This window comes from Molossus molossus, unplaced genomic scaffold, assembly GCF_014108415.1.
Source record: "Molossus molossus isolate mMolMol1 unplaced genomic scaffold, mMolMol1.p scaffold_m16_p_15, whole genome shotgun sequence".
NCBI lineage: Eukaryota > Metazoa > Chordata > Mammalia > Chiroptera > Molossidae > Molossus > Molossus molossus.
The window spans coordinates 79,527,942-79,540,675 of NW_023425350.1; the positions used below are offsets into that span (position 1 = coordinate 79,527,942).

Consider the following 12,734-nt stretch of genomic DNA (forward strand, 5'->3'; position numbering starts at 1 on the left):
CTCTTGTCCGTGATCGCCGACTCTCAGCACCGCTCTGCAGAGCCGTCCTGTGTACCCAAAAATCGCAGGTCACTGTTCAGATGACTCAGACTTTCTGCTGAAGCACAGCTGCCTTGTGGGGCTCCTTCCTCAATGAAAGGGTGAGGTCAGGGCCTTAGCTCAAAACACAACTGGACAGCAGTAAATACCAGCTGCTTTCAAACTGCTTTCTAAATCGGGCCTGGGTCTCGGGTTTCGCCAGGAAGGCGGAGTGCCCAGCACACACTTAATACTCTCAGTGCTGTGGGTGACCACAGAGGACTCCAGAGTGACGTGTGGGCACCCCCCCTCCCGCAGCCGGCGCACGGCAGCCCCGCCCCCGAAGTCAGAGCAGATACTTTGGTCACTTGATAATTATAATTTTATTTTGAAATTATCATTTAAAAAAAATGTCCAAGTGGAAGCAATTAAACTTTGGGAAAGTCAAACGAATGTTGCTAGAAAAAAGAAAAAACCCAACCAGAAGGCCACTGCGACTGGCAGTCCATGAGGAGCCACACGGAGTGCAGGCGGGGTCAGCGGCGGGCTCAGCGGCGGGCTGAGCGCAGCACAGGGCCCTTCCGCGGTCGCTGACCCAGGCCTTTCTGCCCAGTGCTCCGCCACCGTGCCCAGGACAGAGCGAGCTGTGAAACCCTGAGGGCTCGCGTTCAGCAAGGCCCTTCGGACTGCTTCCAGGCTGCAGGGAAGGTGAGAAATCACTTCGCAACGGCTGCCAGGAGGGGCTGCTGATGTCACAGACCAGCGCCCTCGGTGTTGTCGCCAGTGCTGGGGTCAGTAACAAGTGCCCGGAAGAACTCAGACATACGTGAAGAAAGATTATGTTTGGGAGATTAACTATGAAATGAACACATCTTGGCTCACGGAAAATCCCAGCCACAAACACTTACTCCATTGAAAATGTGAAAGTAACTCATGAAAGAATGAGGGGCAAAGGGACCTCAGAGACTAACTTAGCCCAGTCTGAAGAGAGGTGTACAGTCTTTGCACTACAGGTATCTTCATTTTACATCTAGATACACCGACTGCTCTCAACTTACAGGCAAACAAACAAAACAGCAGCAGTAGTACCAAAACGTCAGCAGTCATCTGAAGTGCCTTTAGAAACCCGGATTCGCAGCTCCCCTCCTGGGGAGTCCGGGTCAGCAGGTCTGAGCTGGGCTGGAACACCTGAGGAGTCTCCAAGCCCACCAGGGTGCTTCTGAGGCACCTGGCATTGGGGCCACACAGACTAAATGTCTGCCTCGTAGACGGTCTGAAGCCCAGGCTCCCCTGGCAACTCCCTGACGTGGTGCTTTCTGTGACGCCCGCAGAGGGAAAGTGGGTGCAGGCCCGATGACCTGCGCCTCTGGCTCACTGGCTGGAGATTCTTAGAAATAAATACTGCCTTCGACTTCGGGCACAGACCTCCCTCACTCGCTGAGTCTGCCGATGTCTCCGCCCACTTTTCAAGGGCTTCCCTCCCTCTGCACTGCCTTAATGTCCCCATGGTAGACATTATGTGCGAGAGGCACTAAGTGATTAATTGTAGGGGGTGGAAAACAGCATGGCTGCCTGTATTTGGCACAACCTCCAAAAGCAAAATACCAGACCCAGAGGCTATAGAAACATGCTGGAGCTGGGTTTGACTTGATAAAAAACTAAAACTAGTATAAGATCATACATACCATAATCTTTAAAAAATGGAAGAAAGGGAGAAAATACGTGATGTTTATGCAATATCTAGAAGTTTAGAATGTGGATAATTTAATGAGTTCCTACAAATCAATTAAAAATAAAAACAAGTGGTCCCTAAGAAAAATTGACAAGACTCAGTATTCACCTACAATAGCTGGGACATACTTATAAAAGATTATCTGTGGTTTTTATAACATTGTCCTCTGTTGTTTTTAAGTCTGGCAACTCCAGCAGGATACAGACTTCCAATCTACAGCATAAGAAACATTAATGATCCACAATCATTGAAAAGATACTTGATATCACCATGTGAATTAAAACAAATATAGTCATTCTTTTTTGCCCATTAGATAAGAAACCAATGTCCCTTGCTGATCCGATACCAGGAAATATGCACTCAATGCACTGTGGAAACGTAAGCCCAAGGAGATGCCCTGAGAAGTATTTGCAGAAATGTAAGCCCAAGGAGACGCCCTGAGAAGTATTTGCAGAAATGTAAGCCCAAGGAGACGCCCTGAGAAGTATTTGCAGAAATGTAAGCCCAAGGAGACGCCCTGAGAAGTATTTGCAGAAATGTAAGCCCAAGGAGACGCCCTGAGAAGTATTTGCAGCCGTGTGCAAGAACTAAAATCAAGGTCCAATGTTACTTTCTACCCTGACATGTGCTAAAATGGGAGGGTTGTGGGTAGGCTGACTGCACATCCTCCCCTCAAGGCTGACCCCATGGATGAGGTCCCCTAGCTGAGAACTTTCCGTATTGAGGAACCAGCACAGTTCCTGCTTGTCCCTGAGCAGTGGGTTTCAGGCCCCTGCCCACCAGTGGACGATTCAAACAAGCCAACCCCATCATCCGGTGGGAACCAGGAGGCCCCACCCCCTCAACACTGCACAGCCTGCCCTCTGCCCTGCGCTCACTCTGCTCCTGGGCACCTCCCCACGTGGCCTGCGTGGAATGCCGTGTCTTCCCTCAGGCTTGGCTAGTAAACTGTCATGGTCTCATCCTTCCATGTCATGTGTCACCCCTGCCCTGGAGCGGGGGGCCCTTCCCTCTACACTGGGTGAAGAAGTGGTGATTAGCCCTGGCCAGTTTGGCTCAGCAGTTAGAGCGTCGGCCTGCGGTCCGGAGAGACCCGGTTCGGTTCCCGCTAAGGGCACGTACTTCGGTTGCAGTTTGTCCCCGGCCCTGGTTGGTCGTGCGGGTGGCAGCCACTCGATGTGTCCCTTCACGTCGATGTTTCTCTCTCTCTCCCTCTCCCTTCCTCTCTCTCCCTCCCACTCTATCTGTACAAAAAATGGAAAAATATCCTCAAGTGAGGATAAAAAAAAAAAAAGAAAAAAAAAAAGTGGTGATTAGAACAGCAGCACAAGGTTTACCTGAACCTACTTTCTAACCTGGAGATTTCACTTCCTAGAACTGGCAGGAACGAATACTCACTGTGGCATTGTCGTTTAAAGCAAAAAGTTGGCAGCAGCCTGAATACTTGTCTATTGGGAAATTATTAAATAAATTATAGTTGCACTTAAATTATAAAATGCAATGCATAAGTTGAAAAGACTTAGAAAGAATTCTGAGACTTATTACTTCTAAGTAATACGTACGATGCGAACTCACCCAGTTTATGTAAGATAATTTACAGCTGTGTGTGCATGGGCCTGTCTCCCTCTCAGAGGGTGAGGGGAGAGGCCGTGGAGGTTTCCGTGGTCTTTTGCTATATGATTTTGTATGGTGCGAGTCTTTTACACTGAAAATGCGTTCTAGTTGTACTTAGATGATGTGATATACATTTTAAAATAAGAAAAGTGTATCAGAGTATAGCTAGACATCTCAGATGAAAACTGGTGAAGGTTCGTGGTAATGTAGTGAAACTGCAAGGGGACAGCTCGTCCAGAATATCCCAGCCCCCGCCACGACATCTTCCCGGCCTCGGCGTGGTGTGACTCAGCCTTTAAGACCTTCTCAGCTTCTCTCCAGGAGGACTCCTGAGCCGAACCCCCTCCTTCTCATTCTGCACGAGTCACGCCATCGGTACTGATACATGGCCCACCTTTCTACAAATCCTGTCATCCCTCTCCCTCGCCCGAGCTTTTGTTTAACTGCAAATCTAAGGCATCATGATAAAAATTGAATCCGCATACAAAGGGAATGAGGTTGGGGTCCCGTGGATGAGAGAAATAAGCACAGAAGTCACTGCTCGTCCCTGTGTCAAACCCAGAAGCGCCTTTAGCAACAGCCTGTCTGAAGTGATAAACGGAATTTGCTGCAGAACGAGTTGCTCTCCCTCCTGCTCTTCGGAGCGGCTCACTGGGCGCTGGGTGGCAGGCGGTGTGGGTGGGCGGTCACCCTGAGGAAAGTCTCCTAACTGGGCCGCACCGCCCTGCCCGAAGCCCACCTCTGTCCTGCTGGGACTCGGCCGCTCAGCTCTCCCAGGAGCCGCCCGCCTCCTGCCCGCCCGCGGGCCCCGCCCCACCCCCCCCCGGACGCCCCGCCCCCCCGGACGCCCCCGGCTCCGCACCACACTGATGCCGTCGTTGAGCAGCGCCTCCCCGAAGATCATCATGCACAGCGGCTCGTTCACGCGCGCCTGCTCGAACACGGCCAGCACGGCCACCGGGTCCACGGCGGAGATCAGGCTGCCGAACAGCAGGCTCTGGAGCAGGTTGACGTCGCCGAGGCCGAAGGCCCGGATCTGGCAGACGAGGTAGAGGGAGAGGCCGATGCCAAAGGCGTTGACCAGGGCCCCCACGCCTGCCCACCACAGGATGGAGCCGATGTTCTCGAAGAAGGGCCGGGTGGGCATGAAGTAGCCGCCTTCCAGGACGATGGGTGGAAGGAGGTACAAGAAGTAAATGCTCGAATCCATGACTGGGGGCGACTTGTGGTCAGTGCCGTAAATGATGGCGCCCACCAGCGCCCCGACAAGGATGAGGAGGCAGCTTTCCGGCACGAGGCGGGGCAGCCTGCGGGTCAGGTGGAAGCCTGGGGAGAGCAGAGGAGCCGCGTCAGCTGTTTGCCAGGAACCGCCCTGCGGCGCCAGGGGGCGCATGCGCGGACTTCTCCCGCCGCTGCGCAGGCGCACCTTGGCACCTGGCTGCCCTGGGCCTCAGCACCCAGGTGGCAGAAGCTGGAAGTGCTGTGGGGCCCACACGGGACAAGTACTTCGCATGCCAGCCCCAGCGCAGGTGGCAGAGCCCATGTTCCCAGCCAGCGGGGTCCAGGCACTGGGAGCAGGGGAGAAGAGGTGGACTGCCTGCTCTCATGGAGAGCCACCCTGAAGCTCATGCAGCCCTTCGCCATCGCCTGAACCTCCCCTCCCCTCCCTCTCGGCCGAATGAGCCGGCAGGAATTGCAAGTCCTTTATTGAGTCCCCTATTTAGTCAGTGACATTGCTCTCCATCCAGTCACTTAGGGAAATCAAGTCGCATTCTCATGAACCCCCTCCACCACCTTTGTCCCTTTATTCAATCGGCTCCCAGCTTCACAGTAACGTCTCTCATCAGCTCCCCTGAACTGTACCCTCCTCTCCCCAGTTCCGCAGCCACCGTACTTAGGGCTTCCCATTTCTCCTGCCAGCTACTGCACAGTCCCCCTGATCTTCTCATCCCAGACCCCGCTCACTGCGTGTCCTGCTGCCAGGTGACTTTCCCACGCCATGCGCATGTGATGTCCCCTTCCCCACCCATGACTGTGGGGGAACACAGTGCATCTCGTGGACTCTAAGCTGAGGACACTTGCTAAGCATCTCTGCTAACCAACCCACTGGAAAGTACTGGTGGAGGACCAAACATGTTTTCTGTAATTACCATTGCTGATGGGATTTTAGAAACAAGACATTAACAAACTAGAAGACAAAACAAAATGTATACGTATACAATGAAATGCATACTGAACACCAGCAAGTAGGACACATGATCAGGGCACAGCGGGTTCCCCTGGGGCTCTCTCCAGGCAGCACCCCACCTCTGTTCTCTCTTCATACAGCCACGTCACAGCATCCACACACCTTTGCACCCTGCAGGCCCCCTTTCCTGTCTTCACACACTTTTGTGGCTGCTTGGATTGAGTTTTGTTCAAACTTTTTGGTCCTGTTCAATCTTTGAGGTTAAGTTTTTCCTGATCTCTTCCAAAAAAACCCAATATATTTCCTCTAAATTATTATAACATTTTGTCTCTACTTGTCTAACAACAATGATCCCTTTCTACCATTTTTGCTGCATGACTTATGTCCCTTGATAAACTGTAGATTTCATAAACTCAGGCAGAATGATAGACATCTTTATATCTCCCAAAGTGCTTGGCAAGAGGTCTACTACATGACAGCCAGTCTATTTGCCAGAAGAATGTATATGTGTATAAATGAATGAGTGAACAGGTTAAGTGTTCATGAGAAAATATTTTGCATGGGAAGTAAAGGTTGAACAGGTTGTTGGAAAATCATCAGCACTTGCATAATTAGACAACAGAATGGAAGACATTTTAGTCCGGGAGAACATCAAGAGGAAAATATAGAGACAGGAACGGCCCAGCCGCATATGTTCGACATTCACTGGGGAGATCCACCTGGCTGGAGCAAATTCCGAACTGGGGAGAGCACTGGACAGAGTTAGAAGGTGATTTTGAGCCAAATAATGAGGGCCTTGAATTCAAGTTTCAGGAGAGTAGGTTTTCTCCCGTCTCCTAAGGAATTTTTTAGGGTCCACTGTCCAGAGAGCACGTGGGTTTCCCTGACCATAGCTCTGAACTTTTCCCTCCACTATAGCAGGCTGGTTAACACAATGGCATGTTATTAGTACCAAAAAATATTATCCCAGGCCACATATCCAGCCCGCCGGCTTCAAAACCAGTTTACAGTAACCTTCTAAAGGCCTGCTCTCTCTGTTTGTGAATGAGAACTCGCTCCTCCTCTTTCCTCCTCTCTCCCTCCTTCTTCTTCATCTTGTAGTACTTATTTCAACCACATTAAATCTTTAAAATGTAAAAGAGGTGGAAGAGCCCACAGTGTCATTTGATCAGGCCCCGTGCCTCCCCTGTGCAGCCCTGCTTCCCAGAACGCAGTGTCCTGGAGGGATGCTGCAGCGCCCACCTCGGCCAAGCCACCTGCACAGCCAGGCACCTGCACAGCCAGGCACCTGCACAACCGCACACCTGCATAGCCAGGCACCTGCACAGCCAGGCACCTGCACAACCGCACACCTGCACAGCCAGGCACCTGCACAACCACACACCTGCACAGCCAGGCACCTGCACAGCTGGGCAGTGGCTTTTGCCGCACGCAGGGCCTGCACCCCGAAGCTTCCTGCGCCGGGGGCCGCACAGCCAGCCTCCCCTTTCCTGAGAGACATGGCTTTGCTCAATAGGAGACATTTTCATTTCAGTGACTGAAACGTAAAGGGCCACGAATAACAAAGTCCTCCGTGTAAGAGAGAGACAGCAGTCCTCCATTCTATTCTGCCCAGTGATTCAGGAACAACCTTCTGCACTGAGATGTTTACTAACATAGAACATAAGCCTCTTTTTAATTAAAAAGTCCTTATTTGCAGCCTGACCTCTGTGGCTCAGTGGTTGAGCATCGACCCTGCACCAAGAGGTCGCTGGTTTGATTCCAAGTCAGGGCACATGCCCAGGTTGTGGGCCAAATCCTCAAGGGGGGGGGGGCATGCAGAAGGCGGCCAATAGATGTTCTCTCTCTTCAATGTTTCTATCTCTCTCTCCCTCTCCCTTGCTCTCTCTCTAAACATCAATAAGGTGGGAAAGTCTTTATTTGCACCAAAAAAGAGGTCTTAAAAATAACTCTACAGATGAGCAAACTGAGACTTAGAAAGACAAAGTGAGTCATCTGTCAGTGACAGAGCTAGTTCCCGACCCCCAGAACATTCACCCATTCCCGAAGGGGTGGGGCAGGGAGAATCTCTAGCACTGTTGACAAAGGACACCTGAAAAGCCACGTGAGATCACCTGGAATGTGCTCAGTGTCCTTGGGGTTGCCTGAAAGATGTTAGTTCCTTAGCTCTGAGCGGAGAATATTTCCCCTTTAGAAAGCCATTTTTATTTGAGCCCTTATTAGAAATAATGTGAGACCCTTTGTGTAATTTAACCATTTGACAAATTACACAAGAGTTCTTCAAGCTAACAATTATTTGCATTTGTTCTTCGTACCTTACTAGCTCAAAATGAATAGCAGCTATGTAGAACACCTGATTAATACACCAGTGCCCCCAGCACCCAGGGGGCATTAGATGACTAGACAGAGCCCAGTCTTAATGCCAAGCTATTATCTGGCAGATCTCATGGCTCAACCCATATTTTATGCCCATCCTAGAGGGAAAATATAAATGAGCATCATAGATTTTAATAAAGTAATTTATCTATTCAAAGAACAATTTCACAACTAAGGCAAAAGACATGTTATACATAATAATTAAAATAGTATCAATTTTACTCTTTCAAATAAGCTGGTTTTATTTATTATATTTAATCCTTACTTGAGGATATGTTTCTATTGATTTTAGAGTGAGAAGAAGGGAGAGAGAAAAAAAATTTATGTGAGAGATTAAAGAACCCACAACCTAGGAAAGAGCCCTATCTGGGAATTAAACACATAATCTTCTGGTGTACAGGTCAACTCTCCAACCAATGGAGCCCCCAGCCAGGGCTCTAATAAGCTGGTTTTAAGGAGATAAGGGCATGGAGTTAGGAATTAAGTAATCACAGAGTGTAAACCATCACATTGGTTTTGGCCCAAAGAACCTGGATTAGAATTTAATCCATTAACTTGGATTCCCTGTATTTCACAGAGGAAAGCGTAGGTGCCCCACTGGTTTCATTTGGCTCAGTTGTAAATCATTATTGTACTGACAGAGATCGTCTCATGTGCCCCATATCCCATCACCGAGTTGTCTTGTTCCTTGCTTTCTGTGAGTTTGCAAGGAGCACAGTCCACTTCCAAAGAATCAACAATGGGAGCCATTGATGAAGCCCCGGCTACATGGCCAAGAGTGAAGGAAGAATATTTTACAGAAGAATCATGATCTGATTCCCAAAATCCCCAGCGGCCATCGTTCTGAGGTCTATATGCTTTACTCTACAGAATTTTTTAAAGCACAGAATCTTGAGATTTTTGCATGCCAAATAATGTCACATGATTGTCACACTAAAATGAAAAGAAATCAAAAGAACCCAGAACCCAAAGGTATGCTTTACATTTCAAAGCACAATTCTGAAGCATTAAATGGCTTTATAAAGAGCTGCATGGCTTCCTCTTGAGTCCAGGGAACAGAGTGTTTGATGAAATAGCAGTAGCAGTTACAATACTCATTCCCCATCTGTAAGGCATTTTCACAGACAGTACCTCATGTGGAAAACAACTTGCCCGACTCGGAGTTTGGGAACTTACCAATTTTGGCAAGGGATGCTAGAAGTATCCAGAGGGTGACCTCATAAGGAATCTGCACATAGTCATAATCCAGTGCAAAAACAGTTATCCTCTCGTCCAGCTCTGAGCTGGCAGCAGCAAACCGAATGCCAGGTTCATGCTGGGCACTGGCACTTGTGGGCTTGTTAAAATCAGAAGTTGCTTCAGAACACGTGAGGACTGCTAGCAACAGCAACCAATTCCAAGGACGAAAAAGCACGGACACCTGAAAAGCCATGATGTGCACTTCTGCCCCCACGCGTGCCACTGTGTGCCACCCCTGCAGCGCAGAGGGCTCCGGAGGACACCGGCATCCACCTGGGCAAGAGGAACATGCGCACAGTCCGCGGGCCATTCCGAGAAGAGTCCGAGTGCGGCATTGAGTTCTGAGTGGAGATGTTCTCAAGGAGCCTTGAGAAGATTCGTGTTCAGGCAACTCAGCTTCTGCCTCAAACATTCGGTAGATTTGTTCAAGCTCAGGGAGTTACCTGCGTGACCTTTTCTGATTGTGATTTGAAGATCAGTCTGTGAAGGGGAAAATATCTCTTCTTCAAAGCTTCTGCTCACTTCACTGAACACTGGTTTGGTCTTGTGAGTGAAAACTGAAAAGGATACCACGTGCTCACTTCAGATATCACCGGAGTCCTAACCAGGAAGGGGATCCTCCCTCTACCAGCTCCCAGTCAGGAGCTACCTGTCTTGCACCTGCTCCTTCTCTCCTCCCCCTGCTCTCTCATTTGTTCTGAGTGGCCAAGGCTGCAGGTGGCTCTTGAACCGCACTTACTTATTTGCCCTGATTTGATTTTCCCCGAGTGTTCTCTGCGGGTTACACTGCTGACACCTAGTGGGCAGCCCTAGTAGGACACCTTGGCATGTTGAATGACAAACCATGAAGGTGATCATGGAATCATTATCTGAACCGGGGCACTTTTGAGAGTGAAAAAAGCTATCAATATATGCCAGACGACAGGTGTGCACCAGGAATGTCTTGGCACCCTCGGTCATACAGTCTCCATAATGAGGAAGAAAGAGGAAGAGGAAGAGGAGAAGGAAGGGGAGGAAGCTTAGCTCATTACTGGATTCCCTGAGCAGCAATTCAAAGAAAGAATGAAGTTGCGGTTCTCCGTAAAATTTACACAGAAGTAAGAAAAAAACAATGAGCAGAAGGGCAAGCTCCATGAGTCAATGTAAACCCAGTTAGGGACACTCCATGGCACATCCACATTTTCCAGTGGAAAGGGTTTTGTTATTAAGGTGTATTTGTTCAAAAGCAGCAGCACAACAGAGTTTACGAAAGAACGTTGGGATGCTTTCTGTGGGTCTACCCCTAGTTCTGCATCTAGCCAGGTGACCTTGGCCAGTTACGTATCTGTCAAAGTATCCTTATATAAAAAGGGGGAGGATAAACAAAGTAATTCAGGTAGTCTATCTGGCCCTTAATAAATGTTCATTTTTATTATTTTAAATGACATTATTTTTCTGCTCAGTCAGGGTGGCTCAGTGGATTGAGCAACGTCCCATGGACAGAGAGGTACCTATTTGATTCCCGGTCAGGGCACATGCCAGGGTTTCGGGCTCCATCCCCAGTAGGGGGCGTGCAGGAGGCAGCTGATCAATGTTTCTCACATCGATGTTTCTATCTCTTTCTCCCTCTCTCTCTAAAAAAATTAATGAAAAAACATATTAAATCACATTTTTCTATATGAGAAATAAGAACACTATTGCAATGACAAACAGTGCTCAATAGAAAATGAGCTATCTCATTTACCTCTCTACCTCTATCTCAATACCTCTTTATAGCAAACTATAGGATGATTTGTATTTTTTTTCTTAGTTGATATTAGTGAGTGTAGATAATTTCCCATCAACAAGCTCAACAAAGAGCATTGAAAAAGTGAGGCAGGAAGCGTTAAGGAGGGCTAGCATCTAGCTGCAACGTCTTAGTAACATAATAGAATCAAAAGCTCACAAATGGATTAGGCAAAGCTTTTTCTCATACACAGCAAAACCACAACCAATAAAATAAAAAAACAGATAAATTAAACTTAATCAAAATAAAAAATTTTGCTGCAAACTATATTATTAAGACAATGGGGAAAGAAAAGAAAAGAAACAACAACCCACAATTCAAAGAATAGGAAAAAACTTGCAAATCACCTATCTGATACAAGGATTTATATCCTGGATTTATAAAGAACTCTTACAACTCAGTAATCAAAAGAATAACAGCCCAAGTGAAAAATGAGTAAAGGATCTAAGAAGGTATTTCTCTAAAATATATACAAATGGTCAATAAATACATGAAAAAAAGCTCAACATCATGATTCGTTAGGGAAATACACATCAAAACCACAATGCGACATTACTTCTTACCCACTAGAATGCTAAAGTCGGAAACAAAACAAAAAGCCAGATAATAACCAATCCTACCAATAATGGCAAGAATATTGTGGGGCTCCAAAATGCTAGTGAAAATCTAAAATGGTACAGTTTGGCTTCTTTCCTGAGGAGACACCAAATGGCGGAGGACGCCGGTGCTGCGGAAGGGCCCGGGGACCCGGGGGGCCCTGGAATGGGAGGCCGCGGAGGCTTCCGTGGAGGATTTGGCAGCGGCATCCGGGGCGAGGTCGCGCGGGGCCGGGGTCGTGGCCGCGGAGCTCGCGGAGGCAAGGTGGAGGACAAGGAGTGCATCCCCGTCACCAAGCTGGGCCACCTGGTCAAGGACATGAAGATCAAGTCCCTGGAGGAGATCTATCTTTTCTCCTTGCCAATCAAGGAATCCGAGATCATTGACTTTTCTTGGGGGCATCCCTCAAAGATGAGGTTTTGAAGATTATGCCCAGGCAAAAGCAGACACATGCTGGCCAGAGGACCCGGTTCAAGCATTTGTCGCCATTGGGGACTACAGTGGACATGTTGGTCTGGGTGTTAAGTGCTCAAAGGAAGCAGCCACTGCCATCCGTGGGGCCATCATCCTAGCCAAGCTCTCTATTGTCCCTGTGCGGAGAGGCTACTGGGGGAACAAGATTGGCAAGCCCCATACTGTCCCTTGCAAGGTGACTGGCCGCTGTGGCTCTGTACAGGTGCGCCTCATCCCCACCCCAGGGGCGCTGGCAGAGTCTCAGCCCCTGACCCAAGAAGCTGCTGCTGATGGCTGGTATTGACCACTGCTACACCGCGGCCAGGGCTGCACTGCCACCTGGGCAACTTTGCCAAGGCCGCCTTTGATGCCCTCTCTAAGACTACAGCTATCTCACCCCGACCTCTGGAAGGAGACTGTGTGCACCAAGTCTCCCTGTCAGGAATTCACCGACCATCTTGTAAAGACCCACCCCAGAGTTTCTGTGCAGAGGACCCAGGCTCCAGCTGTGGCCACCACATAATTTTATACAAGAAAAAGTGAATAAAGCCAGTTAATTAAATTTAAAAAAATAAAATAAAATAAAATGGTACAGTTTGGCTGTTTCTCAAACTATTAAACCAAGAACTAACATATGCCCCAACTATTTCATATATATCTATATATCTCCAAGAGAAATGAAAATACATATTCACTCTAAAACTTGTTCATGAATACTTATAGCAACATCATTTATAACGGACAAAAAGTGA

The 12,734-nt window shown here is 48.4% G+C and overlaps 1 protein-coding gene and 1 pseudogene across 1 annotated transcript in view; one reads left to right on the top strand and one right to left on the bottom strand.

Annotated features, from left to right (window-relative positions):
- Window positions 1–9,360, bottom strand: part of SLC9A4 (solute carrier family 9 member A4) — a 68,804-nt gene extending 59,444 nt beyond the window's left edge. The window contains exons 1-2 of the mRNA XM_036262459.1: window positions 9,105–9,360; window positions 4,227–4,690 (exon numbers count right to left, since the gene is read on the bottom strand). Of these exons, the coding sequence (XP_036118352.1) occupies window positions 4,227–4,690; window positions 9,105–9,360 (720 nt within the window). The remainder of the gene's footprint in view (window positions 1–4,226; window positions 4,691–9,104) is intronic.
- A 2,275-nt stretch (window positions 9,361–11,635) lies between these two features.
- Window positions 11,636–12,529, top strand: LOC118631053 (annotated as a pseudogene).
- The last annotated feature ends 205 nt before the right edge of the window (window positions 12,530–12,734 follow it).